At 20.7% G+C, this 23,480-nt stretch overlaps 1 protein-coding gene across 5 annotated transcripts in view; it reads right to left on the minus strand.

Moving 5' to 3' along the window:
* LOC122506251 (kinesin-like protein KIF12) overlaps positions 1-23,480 on the minus strand; it is a 72,185-nt gene that overhangs the window by 5,105 nt on the left and 43,600 nt on the right. For all 5 annotated transcript variants that reach the window (XM_043618542.1, XM_043618361.1, XM_043618480.1 and 2 more), the window contains 12 exons: positions 18,693-18,909; positions 12,537-12,629; positions 11,806-11,884; positions 10,540-10,752; positions 8,870-9,007; positions 8,427-8,565; positions 7,915-8,009; positions 7,657-7,798; positions 5,381-5,499; positions 4,968-5,072; positions 4,737-4,866; positions 4,098-4,320 (listed from right to left, as the gene is read on the minus strand). In XM_043618542.1, coding sequence (XP_043474477.1) covers positions 4,098-4,320; positions 4,737-4,866; positions 4,968-5,072; positions 5,381-5,499; positions 7,657-7,798; positions 7,915-8,009; positions 8,427-8,565; positions 8,870-9,007; positions 10,540-10,752; positions 11,806-11,884; positions 12,537-12,629; positions 18,693-18,901 — 1,685 coding nt within the window. In that variant the 5' untranslated portion in view covers positions 18,902-18,909. The remainder of the gene's footprint in view (positions 1-4,097; positions 4,321-4,736; positions 4,867-4,967; positions 5,073-5,380; positions 5,500-7,656; positions 7,799-7,914; positions 8,010-8,426; positions 8,566-8,869; positions 9,008-10,539; positions 10,753-11,805; positions 11,885-12,536; positions 12,630-18,692; positions 18,910-23,480) is intronic.

Consider the following 23,480-nt stretch of genomic DNA (forward strand, 5'->3'; position numbering starts at 1 on the left):
CTTATTTTATAAAGCCATTTTAAATTAAATACTTTTTAAAGAAATAATAATTATTACACACTGAAAAAAGTTTTACTTGAAATAGCGATAAGTTTCTCTAGAATAACGAAAGTATTAATTAAAGCACTGAAAAATTTCGCTACTAAAGTGAAATCTGTAGTTCATCCAGCTAAATATTTTTTGCCTTGCATAACGAAAAAAGAATTAAATTAACATCAGATTTTCTACATTCAAAAAAAACGAATTCAAATAGAAATTAATCATTTTACAACTTAACCAAATTCACCCCAGAAATCACTGAATTCGATAATTTACAAGAAAGTCAGACAAAAGCAGGGTTCCTACAGAATCTGGAAATCATGGAAATCATGAAAATGGTATGGAATTTTTAAAAGGCTTCTGGAAATCAGGGAAATCATGGTAAAGGCCTGGAGTTTTTAAAAGTTTCTAAATTTTTTCAGTTTTCCATTTTTTCTCTTGAATAAAAATTCAAATAATAATAAAGCTAAACCAAATAGTGGAGACTATTAAATGAGTAAAATATTTTCCAAAAGCACAAAAATAATGAAGCTAAATGCCATGAAAAAGAAGAAAAAATATTGAATTTTAAGAAATTCGGTTTTTTGAATTTTTTCGATTGTTTGATAATTTTTGATTTTTTACCAAAGAGTCGAGACTATTAAATGAGTAAAATATTTTCCAAAAGCACAAAAATAATGAAGCTAAATGCCATGAAAAAGAAGAAAAAATATTGAATTTTAAGAAATTCGGTTTTTTGAATTTTTTCGATTATTTGATAATTTTTGATTTTTTACCAAAGAGTCGAGACTATTAAATGAGTAAAATATTTTCCAAAAGCACAAAAATAATGAAGCTAAATGCCATAAAAAAGAAGAAAAAATATTGAATTTTAAGAAATTCGGTTTTTTGAATTTTTTCGATTTTTTGATAATTTTTGATTTTTTACCAAAGAGTCGAGACTATTAAATAAGTAAAGTATTTTCCAAAAGCACAAAAATAACGAAGCTAAATTCTATAAAAGAGAGGAAAAAATGTTGAATTTTAAGAAAATCGGATTTTTGAATTTTTTCGAATTTTTGATAATTTTTGATTTTTTACCAAAGAGTCGAGACTATTAAATAAGTAAAGTATTTTCCAAAAGCACAAAAATAACGAAGCTAAATTCTATAAAAGAGAGGAAAAAATGTTGAATTTTAAGAAAATCGGATTTTTGAATTTTTTCGAATTTTTGATAATTTTTGATTTTTTATTAAAGAGTCGAGACAATTTAATAAGTAAAGTATTTTCCAAAAGCACAAAAATAATGAAGCTAAATCCCATAAAAGAGAAGAAAAAATGTTGAATTTTAAGAAAATCAAATTTTTGAATTTTTTCGAATTTTTGATAATTTTAGATTTTTTACCAAAGAGTCGAGACTATTAAATAAGTAAAGTATTTTCCAAAAGCACAAAAATAACGAAGCTAAATTCTATAAAAGAGAGGAAAAAATGTTGAATTTTAAGAAAATCGGATTTTTGAATTTTTTCGAATTTTTGATTTTTTACTAAAGAGTCGAGACTATTAAATAGGTAAAGTATTTTCCAAAAGCACAAAAATAACGAAGCTAAATTCTATAAAAGAGAGGAAAAAATGTTGAATTTTAAGAAAATCGGATTTTTGAATTTTTTCGAATTTTTGATAATTTTTGATTTTTTACCAAAGAGTCGAGACAATTTAATAAGTAAAGTTTTTTCCAAAAGCACAAAAATAATGAAGCTAAATCCCATAAAAGAGAAAAAAAAATGTTGAATTTTAAGAAATTCGGATTTTTGAATTTTTTCGAATTTTTGATAATTTTACATTTTTTACCAAAGAGTCGAGACTATTAAATAAGTAAAATATTTTCCAAAAGCACAAAAATAACGAAGCTAAATTCTATAAAAGAGAGGAAAAAATGTTGAATTTTAAGAAAATCGGATTTTTGAATTTTTTCGAATTTTTGATAATTTTTGATTTTTTACCAAAGAGTCGAGACTATTAAATAAGTAAAGTATTTTCCAAAAGCACAAAAATAACGAAGCTAAATTCTATAAAAGAGAGGAAAAAATGTTGAATTTTAAGAAAATCGGATTTTTGAATTTTTTCGAATTTTTGATAATTTTTGATTTTTTACCAAAGAGTCGAGACTATTAAATAAGTAAAGTATTTTCCAAAAGCACAAAAATAACGAAGCTAAATTCTATAAAAGAGAGGAAAAAATGTTGAATTTTAAGAAAATCGGATTTTTGAATTTTTTCGAATTTTTGATAATTTTTGATTTTTTACCAAAGAGTCGAGACTATTAAATAAGTAAAGTATTTTCCAAAAGCACAAAAATAACGAAGCTAAATTCTATAAAGAGAGGAAAAAATGTTGAATTTTAAGAAAATCGGATTTTTGAATTTTTTCGAATTTTTGATAATTTTAGATTTCTTACCAAAGAGTCGAGACAATTTAATAAGTAAAGTATTTTCCAAAACCACAAAAATAATGAAGCTAAATCCCATAAAAGAGAAGAAAAAATGTTGAATTTTAAGAAATTCGGATTTTTGAATTTTTTCGAATTTTTGATAATTTTACATTTTTTACCAAAGAGTCGAGACTATTAAATAAGTAAAGTATTTTCCAAAAGCACAAAAATAATGAAGCTAAATCCCATAAAAGAGAGGAAAAAATGTTGAATTTTAAGAAAATCGGATTTTTGAATTTTTTCGAATTTTTGATAATTTTTGATTTTTTACCAAAGAGTCGAGACTATTAAATAAGTAAAGTATTTTTTAAAAGCACAAAAATAACGAAGCTAAATTCTATAAAAGAGAGGAAAAAATGTTGAATTTTAAGAAATTCGGATTTTTGAATTTTTGATAATTTTCGGTAATTTTAGATTTTTTACCAAAGAGTCGAGACAATTTAATAAGTAAAGTATTTTCCACATTAAAAAGTTTGACATTAAAAAATATATAAAAAATGCCAATACTTAACCCACAAAATTAAATTTTCAAAACAAACAAATGAATGCAGATAATTTGCTAACGGAAAGGAAACTTACGATTATTATAATGTATGTATATGTATATGTATATGTATATTTCTATTTTCTATCAAAACGTATAAAAAACAAAAGAATAACTATAACTAACTTCAAGTGTGGACAGAGATCCGGAAATCTGGAATCACGACGATTATTATATATAATTTTTTTTTATTATTATTTATTAAATAAATAAATAAAATAAATATTTTTATAAAAATTTTTAAATATTAATTAATTAATATTTAGAATTAGGTAGACATTGGTCTTTAAATTCTTCCTGATAAAAGAAAATTGCATTTAAATTCGAAGTGAATATTTTATTATTTTTAAATAATTTATAAAAATGATCGTAGAAAAAAGATTGCATATATATCCGTAAGTGCATCGCGTATATAGAAATCAATATTGTTTCTATATATTATGTGTTGTTGCACAAAGTAACAACTTTATATGCAATTCATAATATTGATAAAAATTATGCGCCAATAAATAATTTTGTTCACATTCCGCACTTATTTTTACAAAAAATTAATAAATAACTAAATAAGTAAATAAATAATTAAATAAGTAAATAAATAACTAAATTAGTAAATAAATAACTAAACAAGTAAATAAATAAATAATAAGTAAATGAATAAATAAGTCAATAAATAGAAAAACGAAGAAATAAAAAAGAAAAATAAATATTCTTTTAATTAAATTTCCGCTCAAACTCGTTAAATAAAATTGTTCAAAATCGATCAATTAAAACAATAAAAACAATTGCAGAAAAGATAATACAAATTTAAAATCGAAATTATTAAAGTAACAAATTAAAACAATAAATTTAAAAACAATCGGAACTTTAGAAGGTTTAAAAAGAAATTATATTTGAAGCTTATTAATTTTTTCTTCTCTCCTTCTTTATTTTTTCTGTAATTATTTACTTATTTAGCAATGAGGTATAAATAATAAACGGGTTTTTACTATAATTTAGCAATGAGGTATAAATATAATATAAGGAATAAAACAAAAAGGAACTTACGAATTGACGTCCTCTAATTTTTTCAAAAGCCGCTCGTTTTCTCTGCAAACAATTTCCTGATCCCTTATCACCTGCTCGTGTGTCGAATAAAGTTCAGCGTTTTCACGTCGCAATGCTTCATTCTCATTAATGTAGGCGCGGACCAATTGGCTGAGCTCGGAATTTTCAAGTTCCGCCAATTTATCCAAATCAACTGGTGGAGTTTTTGGCACACGGCTTTCAGCTGAAGGAAATAATTGACACAATCATTTCAATTATTCAATAATTTCACGACAAGCAAATAAGTGAATAATCAAATAATACGAAAATAGACCAAATAAAACGAAAACAGACCAAATAATATACGAAAACAGACCAAATAATACGAAAACAGATCAAATAATACGAAAACAGATCAAATAATACGAAAACCGACAAAATAATAAGAAACCCGTCCAAATAATAAGAAAACTGATCAAATAATTAAAAAAAGAGATTAATAATAAAGATAAATTTAATAATTAATAATAAAAAGATTTATAACTCTGAATTGCATAAAAAAATGAAATTAAACAAAATTAATAATTAAAATAAATGAATTAGCTTTTTCCTGAGGCGTGAAATTTATTTTTCAAAGTTTTATTTATTTTTTAAATTTACCTTTAGAATCATTTCGATTGCTACTCGAGGAATCATTCCCAAGATAAAGAGCTGCTCTGAGACTATTGTTTTCCATTTGTAATGCGTCAACTTCTCTCTTTAAACTTAAAATTAACGCCTCTCTAGGATCCTAAAGGAATAAAAATACAAAATTTAAGAAAATTCATTAAAAAGACGCATTTTAAAAAAAACCTTTTGCGCAATTGCAATTTTTCCGGCAAATGCTCATACCATTACAACAATGGGTTTGGTCCGAATTTTTTTGGCTCTTGATGCATAACGTAATGTATTTATCGTCTCACTGGCATTGGAACGAGCCGGCGATATACAGGCAATCTGCAAAAATTGCAAAAAAAAAAAAAAAAATTACTAATAAATCACACACTCGAATAATAATAAAACTCTAATGATATTCAATCTCATAAATTATGCGAATAATAAAATCTCTAATAGACATTGTTAGTAGAACAAATAAACAAAAACTATAAAAGTAAATAAAAGTAAATATAATAAATATAAATAAAAATTGAAAGATGGCTTCGCCCGTGTATTTCAATAAATAAAACTAATAAATTATATGAATAATATAAAGAACGTTTAATTGATTAATCAATAGACAAATATTATTTCTTTTTTAAACTCACCATCAGGGAGACTCCGTTTCCTGCTAAACTATCAGCTAATAATTTAGTTAATTTGCTATCTCGATATGGAATATGAACACCTTTCTTTCTACCATCACTTAAAGACGCAATACAGTAACCTGTTAAAAAGCCATATTAATTTTATTAGCGAGAAAATTAGAACCAGGATTTAATTCAACAAAAATAAAGAAACCACAATTCCTCAATAAAAAATATTTTACAGACAATTTTTCCTTTTCATGAATTTTTCTATTAAATTATATTAAAATTATTCATGGAAAATTCAATTCTTTTAAACAATTTTATTAGAGTTTTTGTAAATAATTACATTTATTTTAAGAATTTCATTAAATTTCGTAAAAATAATGTAATTTTTTAAAAATATTTTTAATTGAAAATTTTGAAAATAATTGAATTATTTTGAAGAATTTTATTAAAAACTTTTGAGAACAATTGAATTGTTTAGAAAAATTTTATTACAATTTTTAAAAATAATTGAACCTGTTAGAGAAATTTTATTGAAATTATCTTAAATATAATTGAATTTTTTCCTAAAAATTTTATCAAAATATTTTAAAGTAATTGAATGTTTTTAAGAACCTTTATTAAAAATTTTGTAAATAATAATTTTTTTAAAAGTATTTCATTAAAATTGGCGAAAATAATTGAATTAATATCAAAATTCTTGAAAATAATCGAATTTAATTAACATTTTTAAAAATAATTGTATTCTCTCGAGAAATTTTATTAGAATTGTATTGAAAATAATTGAATTGCTCTAAAAAATATTATCATTGATGAGAATAATGAAATTTTTTCGAAAAATGTTATTAAAAGTTTTGAATAATAATTCTTTAAATCAATTAAATTTATTCATTAATAAACAATTAATTAATTAAGAATCAACAATTAATTAAATAACTAATACCTAAATAGTATCATTAATATTATTTATTCTTAAATTAATTAGATTTACTCAATAATTATTTAAACTAATTGAATTATTTTATCCGTAAATTTTTAATATCGAAAAAACTTGACTAGAATTAATGAAAAAGAAATTTTGATAAGAATATTAATTGAATCGTAAACATAAACGCAAAATATAAAAAAATGTTGCCCTTTTTCTTTACACAATTTAAATAAATTTTTAACATTGACATAGCGCGACAGACGTAGATAGTTAATAACGTAAGAGCAATTTGTTATTTTTAGACTACTTGTAATTAAGTAAATCGATAATCATGGTCTAGGTAAAGAATTTTATATATAATAAATTCAAATTGATCACTTAAAAGGCTAAAGAACAGGAAAAAAAGAAGTTATCATTTATAATCGAAATGAAAATTCTCCATTTTCTATTTTTTTCTCATTTTATTTAATTAATTAAACTTTAATTAATCCGTGAAAGTAAATTTTTCAAAAATTACCCACACGAAAGAAATAATTAATTCTAAATGTAATTTTTTTATTTTTTCACATTAAATAAATAAATAAATGAAAAATAATTGAAAATATTTAAAATTAGTTTCTTTGAAATATTCAAGAACCAAAAAATATTCTCTTCAATGAAAATTACTGTCGAGAAAAGAGAAGAAAACAAAAAATAAATAAAAAATAGTTGAAAATAATTTTTAAAATATTCAAGAAATAAAAAATATTCTCTTCAATGAAAATTACTGTTGATAAAAGAGAAGAAAACAAAAAAGTATTTATCGATCAACTAAATATCGTAAATAATTGATAAGCAAAAAAAATTCGCATTTTCACTTGACAGGCAAGAGGAAAAAAAATGTCTAGGAAGAACTTCAATTCCTTAAGGAGAAATAATTTATTGCTAATCGATTGTACTATCGATGTTTTAAGTAAACCATTACACGGAAATTTTTTTTTCTATTTTTTTTTTTTTTGCATAAAAGACGAATCAACTGACAGAAAATGGAATCGTGCAATTTTTATCAGAAGTGCAATTTAATCAAAACTTTTTTTACTCCAAATTCATAGAATCTTAATTTTTTTTAAGTTCCTTTAATTAAAATTTACTTTTCATAAATGAAAATTCTACTAAATGAATTTAAAAAAAGCATCAAATAGAAGAAAGACAATCGTCAAAATGTATATGAAAATTTCTTTAAATTTACATTTCCCTTTCTTTTTAATTATTTAATTCCTTTTTCTTAAATTTAAAATCAATTAAAAAAAAAAATTAATTAACTTTTTTAAATTATTGAAATTTTTAAACTAATAAATTTAATTAATTTGATTTGAAAACTCACCTAAAACCATCAGACTTTTGTTAATGTTGTTCGCCTCCTCGAGTGTTTTACCCTCGCTATGAGTTTTTTTCGTCATTTCACTACCGGCTAGATCGACGAAATTGATTTTCCCCTGCCTCGTAATGAAAACGCCATTCTCCATCTAATGAAAAAGAAAAATAAGATGAATTGGAAATAAATTATAAACTAAATAATTAATCATAGAGGAAGTCAATTATTATATTATATAAAAGACAATAGAGTAATTTAGAGGTTCACCTGCTGCTCGGAAGTGATGTGAACAGTCAGTATTGTATGGCTTCTACTGGAATGATCGTTCATATTGTGCGAACCGACAGCTCTGTTTCTCATTCCTTAAAAAAAAATAAAGAAATAAATTAATAAATTATTTATCTACAACTAAAATTTTCAATTTATATAAATTATAAAAATCAAAAGTCAATATTGGAAAATTTTTATGTTTCAAAATCAATTTTTAGTTTTTTTATTTGCAATAATTTTTGTTAATGATACTAAAATATTAATTTAATTTAAGTTAATTTAATTAATTAATTTACTTATTTATTAATTAATTAATTAATTAATTTATTAATTTATTTATTAACATGTAAATTTTAATATTATTGTAATTTTCTATATTTCTTTTTATAAAAACGAAAAAATTCCAAAGGCAAAATAATTAATCGTACGAATGTGCATTTAAATAAATAAATTTTATTTTAAAAATACTTATGAGAGCTGAAGGTAGAAATTTTTGTTTTCGCACTTACCTTCTTCTAATACTGCTAAAAGATCGTCAAGTTCTTCACACTCAACAGTGAAAAGATTTTCGACAAAAAAACCACGTGATTTCTTACTCCATCGAACGGCGAGAGGTTTTCTCAAACCTGGATTTAATAAATCTATAACCTGCAAAAAATGTTTATGGTATTAAAAATTTTTAATTAGAAATTAAATTAATTATTGAATTCAATTTAATTAAAAAAATGTTTTTTTAAAAATACTTAGTATTTTTTTCATTCAATTTTTTTTCATTCAAATTAGATAAATATCAATATTATTAAATTACGAGAAACTAAAATTGAAATAAAATAAAGAATAACAAAAAAAAATACAATTTATGGAATTAAATTTTATATGAAAAATTACTATTTAAAAAAAAGAATTTTATTAGTTCGTTATGCACATAAATAATAATTTTGAAAAAACAAACCTTCTCGTTATAAATTTCCAAAAAAGAAGCTTTCAGGACAAAATGACATTCATGTCGTTCTTGTAGGAGTTTAAAGAGGTAGACAAATGAGCGGAAGACCAATCCATGATCCTCTGAATAGGGATTCATTTTTAAAAACTGAAAATAAAAATGTCAATTATTATTATTACTATACCTAACAAGTAACAAATTATTTTCAGAAATTTTAATAAAATTCTTCCAATTATTTTCAATACAATTGGAATAAACTTTCTCGAAAGAATTCAAATATCTTTAATGCAATTCGAATAAAATGTCAGGAAAGAATTTAATTATTTTCAAAAAAATTTAGTAACAAAAATTAAATTATAACAATTAATAAAAATCTTCTACTGAATTAAATTACATATTTTGAATACAATTCTAATCAAATATCTCGAAAGAATTTAATTACTTTCAAAAATATTATATTAATAAAAATAATTAAATAATAATCAATACAGAATTAAATATTATTTTAATTTAATAATTCAATTATTTTCAAAAATAGTAAAATTTTTCGAGCATTTAACGTTATATAAATTAATTAATAAACTAAATTAATGAACGAAAATTAATTTCTTTTATGATTTAAAAAAAGAAAATTAATTTCATTAAAGAAGTATAAATTCATAAGTCAATTAATAATTAAAAGTGAAAAAATAAAAAAAAAAAGTAAAACTAAAAGAAAAATTGAAACGCTAACTATTAAAATTAAATGAATCAATTTAGCGAAGAAAAGAAAAAAAGGAGAAATTTACATTTGGAAATATAATTGTCGATTGAAATTCGTTCAATTCATTGTGATTAAAAATACAGTTACACAAAATAGTCTTAAAGCAATAGGTTTGCGTGTCATGTTGATATGCGAGATAAGTTCAAACTATGTTCAACTTGTTCGATCGATTGTCACTTTCACATATGTTTCCTACATATACATCTGTTTCTTAATAAATGTTTTATATATAAAAACAAAAGTTTGAAAGAATAAAAGTAAACGAATTTATAATTTTAAATACTTAAAAGTTAAAAATCATAAAATTTAAATTTAAATATATAATGAATTTATAGACTTTTTCCTTTCTTTTATTTTAATTTTTATTAAATTTTAATTTTATTAATTTTATTTCCTTTTTGAAATACATTTTTAGTGTAATAAAAGTTGCAAATTTTCTCCTTATAATAAAAACTACGACATTTCAAAAATTATATTAAAAAATATAAACTTGTTATACCAAGTTGAAGTCCACAACGTTGATCAACGAAAAAAAATTGTTCACTAAGTAAATTAATTAAAAATGACGCACCAATATTGACACAAAAATATGTAGAAAAAAAAGATTGATGCTTGTGTTTTGATAATAATTATTTAAATATTAAATTAAAAATAATACTTGATTGCATTAAATAATTTTTTTTCGTTGATCAACGTTGTGGACGTTCTCACAATATTTCGGAGAAAATAGAAAATTTTAAAACTTTTTTTTTATAATTTCTATAAACTTTTCAAAAATTTTCTTTCTTTTCGATGAAAAAAAATAAAAATTGTAATTTTATTCTTTTTTCAAAGTGAATTTAAAAAGAAAAATAATGCAAAAAAATAAGTTAAATAAAAATGTGACAAGAGGGAGGAAGAAAAAAAATATATTTACCAGTCCAGGTGGTCCCGTAAGAGTATGCGTTTTCCCACTTCCGGTTTGGCCGTAACAGAAGACAGTACAACTGAAACCCTCAACTGCCATTTCTATTAGCTTTTTAATTCCGGAATATAATAAAATATCCTCCTGAGTGGCTGCAGGCTCAAAGACAGCATTATATGAAAATAACTTTGCCTTCTTGTCCGTACTGTGCGAGAAGCCATCACACTATAAAAATGAAAAATTACATTTTTTTAATCACGTTTATTTATAATTTATTTTTTATTAAAATTGATTTTTCAGTGAATTTAAACACTTTTTTCAAATTTATAGTTCAATTCATATTTTATTTTTTTAAATATTATTATAATGTAAGAAATTGAAAAATTAATATTTATTTATTTGATAAACCAAATTAATATTATTATTACAACTAGCAAGTGTTATGCAAATTACAGAATTTTTAATTTTCAAATATGAATTTTTGAATAATTTCAGATTCAAACTTTAAAAACATTCAATTATTAACTAATTTACTAATTAATTATTCTTGTTTATTTATTTCAAAAATTTTAATAAACTTTTTTGCAAGAAAATTTTTTCTGTCATCTTGAAAAAAATTGTTCATAAAATTTAATTATTTTCAAAATTTTTAAAAAAACTTCATTACTTTAAAAATAACTCAATGAAATTCTTCAAAAAGAATTTAATCAAAAAACTCTAACTTCACGTGAGGACAGAATATCTCGATTATTATTATATAATATAATATAATAATAATAATATAATATTATTATTATTATTTCCTAGGGTTATAGTATAAAAATTTTTTTATTTTTAAATTAAAAAAAAATGACTGTAATAAATTTAATAAAAATATTGAGATAAAAATGGAAAATTTTATGTACAAGAAAAAAAAATTTTCCAATACGATCAATAAAGTGAAGTTATACTTTTCGTCTATTTCCGTTATAAAACAAATAGTTTTGTTTTTATTCAAGTTAGGTCAAACAATACTTTTCCTCTTTCTCTATTTAAGTAAATGACAATATTTCTCCTTTCATTTTGTTATTTGAGTTTGTGAATAAAAAGGAAAATGTGAAAAGTAAAAAAAAAATTCGTCGAAAAAAAACATACATATAGGACTCTTTATCAGATTAATTTTCTATATAATTTGACATTTGTTATTAGATGCATATTGTATAAAACCTATAATAGGAGGCTATATACTGTTATATATAAAGATTGCAAAGGTAAATCGAGTCAGAAATGAATGCTTACGTATATCTGTCCTCCGCCAGGAAATTGAACGGCCATGTCATCCCTGGCTTTAATTTCCTTATTACTGAGCGGACGCACTCTGCAAAAGAAAGGGAGAAATTTTTTAAATTTTTTATTTTTTATTTGAAATACTGGTGATAATTAACAAAATTATAACTTAATTCTAATTTATAATAAAATTTTCCATTCTATTCATATACATTTTCTAATAATACTTTTTTTTAATTTTGTATTTAAAAAATTAAGTAAATAAAATTAAATAGAATTTTCTTTTTATCTTCTCTCTAATTTAATTTAACTAATTTAATTTCAAGAAATTTTCAAAAATATTTTTGAAGATAAGACAAATTATATTTATTAGACTATTAATTATTTAAGTAGACAATTAAACTAATTGTATACTTATTACTTAAATAATTAATAGTCTATAATAAATATAATCTAATAGTCATCTAATTAAAAATAGCTTGGAAAAAAATCACTTTTGTCAGAATTCGAACCTCATGGATCAAAATTAATAAAAACAAGTAATTTACCACGTAGCCAATGAATAAATTTTTCAAATAACTATTTTTTTCTCTACTATTTAAATTTATTTCCTGTAATAACTGTTTAAAAAAAAATTACTGTTTTGAAGTAAAAATGATCAATTAAAACAAAAATAAATGTTCAAAGGCAAAAATTCGGAAAAATAATAAAAAATTACAATAATTTTGATATAAATAACATACCTAATGACGACATTGATATTATGGTCTGGAAGCAAATGTTTCGAGGCAATCGCTCTTCGATCTCCGACATTTAGTTTTTCTATACTCCCAGTTCTGTAAACAATTTAAAATTCTGTTAATAATAATTATAAAATTTAATTTTGCGAACAATTAAAATTAAACTCTATGAATAATTAAAATTAAACTCTGTAATTAATTAAAATTCAATTTTTCGAACAATTATAAAATTAAACTCTATGAATAATTAAAATTTAATTCTCATTTTCTAAAAAAAGAATTTTTTCTTCTTCATATTTTCTTTTTTTGTTTCGTTTCGTGTTTTTTTCTCTGTGACAGAAAGGAAAGTTTTTCTGAGCGAAAAGGAGACGACAGAAATAGGAATTACTCATATGGAAATTTTTATGCGTCTAAAGAAAAAGGGTTATATTCAAAGCGAATTTTATTTAATAGCTCATCATTATAAACACATTTTTCCTATGTCAGTAAAAATGATTCTAGAGTGACGATTTTCAAAGTGGCCAATAAAAAAGAAAACTTCGTAAACACATTTTTGTGAAAACAAAGTTTACTATTTCATTTTATTTACGCCACAAATTTATTTATTTATTTAAAGGCAACATTCAATAAATTGCATATTATTAAAAAAAACAAATTATTCAACTGTCGATACAACTCGGAGACAATTTTTATTAATATTTTATTAATATTTTTATTAACATTTTATTAATATTTGTTTGTTAAATATTTTATAAAAAAAATGTATTTTTCTTGTTAAATAAATAAATAAATAAATAAATAAATTATTAGGATTATTATTTTTACCGAATAAAAAAAGGGAAAAATAGTTTATATAATTTCTCTAATTATTGATAATTTGAACTAATCCAAAATATTTAAATTACTTGGATAAATAAATTAACTAACAGACAGATAATGAATGAATGAATGAATTAAGAACAAAGGCAATGATTTTAAAATAATATTTATTAATTTAATTTTAAGTAATATTTATTAATTTATTTTATATTTATATTTGTTAAAATTTTTCCTTTTTAACTAAAGTGGAAATTTTTTTCTCAAGTCTCTAAAATAAAAACTTTCTTTTCTGGTCATTGCACTTTTAAAAGTTAAATCTTACAAGTCGTGTAGTAGTTTTATATATAGCTTTGCAAAGCTTTTGAACTATAAGCGTGTACACTCACATGTGAATAAATATATTAAAGTCTTAAGTGTAAATTAGCTGAAAATAGATTAAAAATATATTTTTTCTCAAGCCATCAAAAAGTAATAAATTACAAAAAAAAAGAAAAAAAATATATAATATTTTATACTAAATATTGTCACATTTAAATTTTTTGCTCAGCAAGTATTGAAAATAATAAATTTGATAAAAAACTATTAGTTCTCCAAATGGCTTTTTTGTTTTTTTATTTATTTACTTTACAAATTTACGGTTTTCTACTTTTTTAATAATTTTTCCTTTTGAATGTTTTAAATTTTAAAATTAATTTTTCCAAAATCATTGAATTCTTGCAAAGAATGTTATTAAAAAATTTTTTAATGTTTTTTTAAATGTTTTCAATTTTCAAACTAATTTTTTGAAAATCCTAAATTTTTTTGGAGAATTTCTTTTTGTTTTAAGTAATGAAATTTCTTTAATAATTTTAATTGAAAATTTTAAAAGTAATTTAATTTTATAGAGAAATTCTTTCAAGTTTTTAAAATAATCGTGTTTCTTAATAATTTAAATTAAATATTTTATTATTGAATTTTATTAAAATTTCCAGAAAATAATTAAATTCTTCTCAAAATTTTATTGTAGAATTTTTCCAAATAACTTAATTTATTCCTAAGGAATTTTATTAAAATATTGAAAATAGTTGAATTCTTTCAATTAAAATCAAAAGATTTTGACAATAATTGAATTAATAATTTTTACTATTAAATTCTATTAAAATTGGCAAATTAAACATTGATAGAAAATTGATAGAAAATTAAATTCTTTTAAACAATTTTATTAGTGTTTTTTTGAAAATTGAAAAAAATTTAGTTCTTTTAAAATAATTTTTATTGAAAATTTTCAAAACAATTGAATTAAACAAAGAATTTTTTTCAACCTACTAAAATAATCGTGTATGTTAATAATTATAGTTCAAAAAATTGATTATTGAATTTTATTGAAATTGTATTGAAAATAATTCAATTCCTGCAAAGGAATTAATATCATATATATAAATATTTTTTAAAAATAAATGTACAAAAAATAAAAAAAATTAAAATAATAATAAAATCGAAAAAAGCAAAATTTACCAAAATAAAAAATAAAATACGCGAATAGAAAAGTTTGGGATAATTTTCTAAACAAAAAAATAATAAAATTACCATTAACGTCAGTTGTATAATTAAGACGCACTTGAGGTGCGAACGGTCACCCTTCAACAATACCCACCCTCTCAATTGTCATATTATAGAATTAGAATATTAAAAATAAAAAAAAAAATGTGTCATTTCACTGAAATAATTAGTCAATTAATCATAATCAAGCGTATCGATAAGTGTCACCTAAGGGTAAATTACAAGCGACAATACTTTATATATTTTATAAATTATTTCTCGTTACGAATGCATATAGGTAAAATAAATTTATATTTTATTATCAAAGGGCAATTTCTGTTTGCATATGCGTGAAGAGGCGCACAGCACTGCAACTTCTCGTGACTACTTAATGATTACTATCGTAACAGAAAATAATCATTACGAATGACTGGATCGAAACTTTTATACATAGACAAAATTATAGAAAGTTTTTTCTTTAACACCTGCCTTTTATATTCGTTACGATTACAAACTACAATAATATGTAATAAAATATTGAAAAATAAAAGACTGCTCTTCAGTTTCTTTCATCTCAAGAATAAGTCATAATTTTTTGAGAATATTCAATAGAAAAATTTACAAATTTAAAAAAATTTTTTCGCAATTAAAAATCTCACAAAAATACCAATTGAAAATCTATTTTATTATATAGTAAATATTACGAGCTAATTTCGGTATTTAATTTATTATTATTATGCAAATTATAAAAAAAATGTAATTTTAAATACAAATTTAAATTTTTAAAATCGAAATTAAAAAAAAATCCACTTATTAACTGATTATTATTATTATTATTATTATTTATTGTAATGAAAAATTTTAATAAAATTCTTCGCAAAAAATTCAATTATTTTCATAAATAATAAAATACTTCGCAATAATTGAATTCTTTTCATAAATAAAAAAATTCTTCGCAGGAATTCAATTACTTTCAATTCAATTTTAATTTAATTCCTCTAAGGAATTTAATTTTTTTTAAAATTTTAATAAAATTCTTCAAACGAATTCAATTATTTTTAAAAATTTTGATAAAATTCTTTAAAAAAATTCAATTCTTTTCAATACAATTTTAACTACTTATAATCCTCGAAAGAATTTAATTATTTTCAAAAATTGAAATAAAATTCTTCGAAGTAATTCAATTATTATGCATAGACAAATATTTTAATTAAATTATTCGAATGAATTTACTTATTTTCAAAAATTTTAATAAAATTCTTGGCATAATTTCAATTATTCTCAAAAAATTTCCCTAATTCAATGATTTTCAATATTTTCTATTTTAATAAAATATTCTAAAAGAATTCAATTGTTTAAAAAAAAATTTAATTTCACAGACATTTAATTATTTACAAATTGATTATAAATTTCTTCGCAATAATTCAATTATTTTCATAAATAATTTTTTACATGCATTCAATTATTTTTATGAGGAATAAAATTCTTCGTAAGAATTCAATTATTTTTATAAATAGGAAAATTTTATGCAGGAATTCAATTATTTTCAAAACAATTTTAATTGAATTCCTCGCCAGAATAAAAAAATTTTCAAATATTTCCATAAAATATAATTATTTCCTAAAATTTTTAAAAATTCTTCGAAACAATTAAACTATTTTTATAAATACTAAAATTCCTTGCCGAAATTAAATTATTTTTAATCCAATTTAAATTCAATTATTCGCAAAATATTTTTAAAAAATTCTATATGAAAATTAAATTATTTTCAATGCAATTGAAAAAAAATTGAAAGAATTTAATTATTTTCGAAAATTTAACTAAAATTCTTCGAACAAATTTAATTATATTATTAAAAATTTAATTATTTTCAAAAATTTATTGAAATTTTTAAAATTTGTGAGAATTCAATTATTTTCATAAGTAAAAAATTCTTTTCAGCAATTCAACTATTTTTATGAAATAATAAAATTCTTCGCAGGAATTCAATTATTTTTAGTACAGTTTTTATAAAATGTTTTTACAAAATTAAAATATTCAAAGAAAATTTTGATGAAATTCTTTTTTAAAATCCATTTAATTTCAATACAATTGCAATTAAATTCGAAAAATGAATTTAAATACTATAAAAAATTTTAGTAAAATTATTCGCAGGAATTCAATTATTTTTAGTACAGTTTTTATAAAATGTTTTTAAAAAATTAAAATATTCAAAGAAAATTTTGATGAAATTCTTTTTTAAAATCCATTTAATTTCAATATAATTTCAATTAAATTCGAAGAATGAATTTAAATACTATCAAAAATTTTAGTAAAATTATTCGAAGCAATTCAATTATTTTCAAAAGTTTTAATTCAAATTTTCAATTCCATAATAATTTAAATAAAATTTCTCTCAAGAAGTCAGTTAGACGCTATTAAAAATTTTAATTGAATTGTTCGAAAGAATTGAATTATTTTCAATAATTTTGATCACTGCTCTCTATGAGAGTTCAATTATTTTTAATAAAATTGTAATTAAATTCCACGAGAGAATTCAATTATTTTCAAAATTTTTAATAAAGAATTCTTCGAAATAATCTAATTATTTTCGAAAATTTTAATTAAATTCAATTATTTTCAAAATTTTATTCAAATTAATTATAAGAATTAAATTATTTCAGATTCAAAGTTACATTCTTTCTTTCCAGTTTCTTTTCGAAAAATTGTTTCACAATATTTATATTCTCTAATTTTGAATTTCAAAAAATTTGAACTAATTATAACAAAAAGTAACAAGAAATTTTTATAAACCTAATTTTATTTTTAAAAATGCGACTAAAATACTATAAATTTTTTCACAATATTCTCAAGTAATGAAAAAAAATTCTGACACTAAATTTTCCACTTTATCTCCAATTGAAACTTTTTTAATATAATTGAAACTAAAGGTGTGTAAAGAAACATTTTATAAGAGGTGAATAAATATTTTTCGTCACATATTTTTTATGCACATTTTACCGACATTGTAGAGAAATGTCATCAAACTATAATTAATATTTCATATGAAATTTAAAATTGGAAGAAACTTAAAAACTATAGAAATTTTTTCAAATATAAAATAGATTCCACTTGAAAGTTTTCCTAACCAACGAAGCAGTGCGAAGTATGTCACAATAAGTTAAAAATTTAATTGCATAACTCAATCTATTTTATGTATTATGTCCACTATGTCAAATCGAGAGCAAGGTTCAAAGTTTAACGAATTGAAAATGAAACAATTTTCCCAGAAAAAGAGAGAAGAAAAATTCTTTCTTTATTATTATTATCATCATCGAATCAAACACCAAATTTTTTTGTTTTTTTATAAAAGTTCAAATGAACGAAATTTATCTATTTCTTCTTCAAAGTCAAATTTTGTGAATCGTTTAAAAAAATTAAAGTTTCTAAATGTTAAATTTATAATTTCATTTAATTTTTAGTTTTTAATATTTTTTGCAATCAGTAATTTAAGAAAATCTTTTTAATAAGAAATATTTCGTTCATTTGAACATAAAAAACTTGAGATTTCTGTTTTTTAAATATAAATTTGTTTGTAACTTGAATTATATTCAAAAAAATTCCAACAAATTTATATTTATTTATTTATTTTATTTTTAAAATAAAATAAATAAATATAAATTTGTTGGAATTTTTTGAATTTAATTCAAGTTACAAAGTTGCCACGGAAATTTTGATTTTGTTTTTTTGTTTTTCAGACTCAGAATATTCTGAGTGCTGCGATAAAATTTCCTAATTTCCCGCAACTCTGGACATGAAATATTTATTCCAATTATAACTCACTCGCTTCCTCTGGATCCTAATGATGGACTTTTTCTTAAGCCCTTTGAGTATAAACTACTTTTTCCAGGACTACTGCCACGTGATCCTGACGATTTTTCACTTGGACTAACACCCCTGGAATTTCGACCTCCTTTTTTTTGTTCGAGTTTTCTTGAATTCTTCGGCGGAGTTTCGCCTCGAAGCGGTGATGGATTTCTCAGCATCACCATCCGTCAATCTGCAATAAACAAACGGGAAAATTAAAATTGGGAAATTATAAAATGTGGAATAGAATTTATCAAATAAAAAAAAAAATTTCAAACTATTTGCAACTTTTTTTACGATTTGCTACTATTTGGATAATGTTTTTAATATTTGTAAAACTAACAGCTACTTTTTCTCTTTCTTGAAAATTTGCACTACTTTTAATTCACTAATAATTGAAATAAAAAAATTATTCTCAAAAATTATAATAAAACTCTTAGAAACACTTCAAAAAATTTTAATAAAATTCTTTGAAAACATTCAACATTTTTCAAATTCAAATATTTTCAATATCCACTATTTTAATAAAAGTACTTCTAAAAAAAATTTAATTACTTAAACAAAATTGTGATAAAATTCCTCGCAAGTATTATCATTTATTTTCATAAATAATAAAATTTTCACAAGAATTCAATTATTTTCTTGCAAATAATAAAATTCTTCGCATGAATTCAAATATTTTCATAAATAATAAAATGGTTTGCAGATATTCAGTAATTTTATCAAAAAATTTGAGAATAATTGAATTTCTTCGAAGAATTTTATTATTTATGAAAATAATAAATTGAATTCTTACAAAGAATTTTATTGCAATTTTTGGAAATAATTTCAATTCTGCGGAGAATTTTATTGCAATTTTTGGAAATAATTTTAATTCTGCGAAGAATGTTATTGTTTATGATAATAATTGAATAGTTACAAAGAATTTTATTGGAAATTTCAAAAATAATTGAATTCCTGAGAAGAATTTTATTATTTTTGAAAATAATTGAATTCTTACAAAAGAATTTTATTTTAAAAAATTCGAGAACAATTGAATTTTTTCGAAGAATTTTATTATTTAGGAAAATATAATTGAATTCTTGCAAAAAATTTTATCAAAAAATTGGAGAATAATTGAATTTTTTCGAAGAATTTTATTATTTAGAAAAATATAATTGAATTTTTGCAGAGAATTTTATCAAAAAAATTTTTGAAAATCTTAATTAAATTCCTTTGAAGAATTTCTTTCAATTTATTTATTTGAAATTTTTTTGAAAATTTTGCCAGTAATTCAATTTTATAAACAATTTCTTTTAAGTTTTTAAAATAATGTCGTTTCTTAATAATTGAAATTAAACAATTAAATTAATGAATTTTTTTGAAATTTTTAGAAAATAAGTGAATTTTTTTGAAAAATTTTCTAATGAATCAATAAAAAAATTGAATTCTGTCGTAAAATTTTATTTAAAATTTAAAAAAATTGAATTTTGCAAAAAATTTTACTATTTAGAAAATTAAATTTTTTGAAAATAATTGAATTCTTCTGAAAAATTATTTTTACCAAATTAACTAAATTTCTTTAAAGAATTGAATTAATTGAAAAACTTTAATATAATTCTCTGTAGAATTATTGAAATTATTTCCAAAAATTTTAATAAAATTCTCTGCAAGAATTAAATTATTTACATAAATAATAAAATTCTTCTCTGAAATTCAATTATTTTCAAAAATGTTAGTAAAATTCGTCCCAATAATTCAATTATATAATTCATAAATAATAAAGTTCTTTGCCGAAATTAAATTATAAACACATATAAATAAAATAAAATAAACCAATTTAAAGAATTTATCACAATATAATTTTATATTTAATTAATTAATTATATTAATCTGATAATTCTGTTATTTATTCTGTTCGCAGTTTGAAGTTTGTCTTTAGAGTAAGCTTTTTTTTTTCTAAAATGCAGGACAGATCGAAATTATATACAGTTTTCCGATTTATCAAAACTCTCTATAAATTTGAATTAATAAAAATTATTTTTATTTAATTTATTTTTAACAATTCTAAAAAATATTTTTAATAATTTAAAACAATTATTTATTTTCAAACTTTTTTCTTTATTTTTTATGAAACCTGAATTATTGTTAAAATATTGTCATTGCGAAGAAAAAATTATGCCATTTATTTTCTTTTTTCAAAAAAAAAATATATAATCTTGTAATAATGTAAAAACAATAATTAACATATCAAGATCATGCAAATTTGTTTCATTTCAAAAAAGTTTTGTTAAATTTTGTCTGAAAGATCGAAATTATACATTTTTTTTTATTTTTAAATAGATAAAAAATATTTTATACATATTTTTTTAATAAACTTTTTTAGCAAGTGTAATTTATTAATGAGGATTTCTTTCAAGTTTTGAGCAATTAGTGAAAGTCGATCAGTGTTTTATTGTATATGTAATTTGTTGTTAGAATTTTCATTATGTTTCCTGATGTATTTGCTGTTAGGAATAAGGATTGCATGCGCTTTTTTAAAGACGTTAATTGCCAAGTAATTTTATGGTAACAAAGTGAGAGGAGGATTTATCTTGTGTGAATGAAGATGTTACTACTCAGATGGAACGTTTAATATACACACATAGAAAATCAACTCATTTATAATAATTATTCCGATTTATTATAAAAATAGTTTTTTTTTTTAATGAAGTCTGTTTATTATTAGAATTTTTAAATTAAAATATAGTAAATATTTAAAGCGGTAATAAAGAAATAAATTTCACTGGAGATTGAATATATTCTTATATCGTGATGGTATAAGTAATAAGTAATTGTTTAAAGTCGTTGACTTCTGAAAGATTTTCCAGATTATGAGAAGAATATAAATCTTTAATGAGACGGATTTTTACAATTTAAAAAAAAAATTAATTATTAAATTATAATTGAGTTTGGTTTAAAAATCGAAAATTATTTTCTTTAAAATAACAAGTGGGTGCATAAATTTCCGTCGATTTACTTGAAAGACCGGAAAGATGCGTTAGAGGATAATAAGACATCCTGGACGCCTTTCACTTGCCAGGTGCCATTGCCTATTGTCATTATAATTAGTTTGGTGAATTTGTTTTTGCGTAAAATATGCCGTTAACAGTTGTTATGTGCTTAGTGGTAGGAGATTTGTTTTTATTTTCATACAGGTGCAATTTATCATATACAGGTTCGCAATCGATAAGTAACTTTAAAAAAGTAGCTTTAAGACTGAAAAACTACATATAGTAAAAAGTAGTAATTTTTATTTTAAAGTTAATATATTAATAATTTTTAGTATTTTTACAAAGAAAAATTTATATATTATTAGTTTTACAATAATTAATTTAATTTAATTCTAATTTATAAATAATTAATCAAAAAATCATTTAATAATAAATCGATTCTTAATCAGGGTATCTACTATTTTCGTTCAACAAAATTCCCGACTTTGTCCTAATTTTTCCGGATGTTTTTTTCTCATCTTTAAATTAATTTGATTTCGAACATAAATAAATCTACAAATGGCTACAAAACTTTTTTATTAGTTTTTATGAATCAATTACATTCTTTTGACGAGTTTCTTCAAATTTTTTGAAAATAATCCTTTTTTTTAATAATTTTAATTAAAAATTTGGAAAATAATTGAATTAAACAAAGAATTTTTTTCAATTTCTTAAAATAATTTTGTCTGTTCATAATTATAAGTGAAAATTTGATTAATTCTATTTTATTAAAATGTATTGATACTAATTGAATTTCTGCAAAGAATTCTACTATTTATAAAAGTAATTGAATCCCTCCAAAGAATTTTATTACATATTTATGAAAATAATTGAATGTTTGCGTAGAATTTTATTAAAATTTTTGAAAATAATTGAATTGTGGAGAACAATTTAATTATTTATAAAGATAATTGAAATTTTAAGGAGAATTAAAAAAAAATTTTTAACATAATTGAATTTCTGCGAAGAATTTTATTACTTTTGAAAATAATTGAATTCTTTTTTAGAATTTTATAGAAATTTATGAAAATAATTTGAATTCTTGTGAAGCATTTCTTTTTTTAAATAATATTGAAAAAAATTTAGTAAATCTTAAGAATTTTTTCTATTTATGGAAATAATTGAATTCTTGAGAATAATTTTTTTTTACAATTTCTAGAAATAATTGAATTCTTTTGACAAATTTTAATAAAATTTTAAAGAATAATTACATTTTTTGAAGAATTCGATTAAATTATTGTATTAAAAATAATTGAAATTCTGCAATGAATTTTACTATTTTTGAAAATAATTGAAATTTTGAGGAGAGTTTAAAAACATTTTTAAACATAATTGAATTTCTGGGTAGGATTTTATTACTTTTGAAAATAATTGAATTGTTTTTTAGAATTTTATGTAAATTTATTAAAATAATTGAATTATTGTGAAGAATTTTTTTTAACAATACTATTTAAAAGAATTTAGTTAATCTTAAGAATTTTCCTATTTATGGAAATAATTGAATTCTTGTGAAGAATTATTTTTACAGTTTATTATTTAAAAAAATTGAAAACTTTGCGAAAATTCAATTTTATTAAAAAATTTTAAGGGTGTATCATTTTTTAAATTAACAAATAAAAATTTTAATTATTAATCTTCGCACTAAGAAACATGAATACATTAGAATGTGACTCTTTATAAAATTCAATTATTTATCAATTATTAAATTAAAATACTTTGAAAATTCGATTTGTTAAAAAGTTTTTAATGAAAT

The sequence above is a fragment of the Leptopilina heterotoma genome, unplaced genomic scaffold (genome assembly GCF_015476425.1).
Source record: "Leptopilina heterotoma isolate Lh14 unplaced genomic scaffold, ASM1547642v1 Lhet_0, whole genome shotgun sequence".
Classification (NCBI taxonomy): Eukaryota; Metazoa; Arthropoda; class Insecta; order Hymenoptera; family Figitidae; genus Leptopilina; species Leptopilina heterotoma.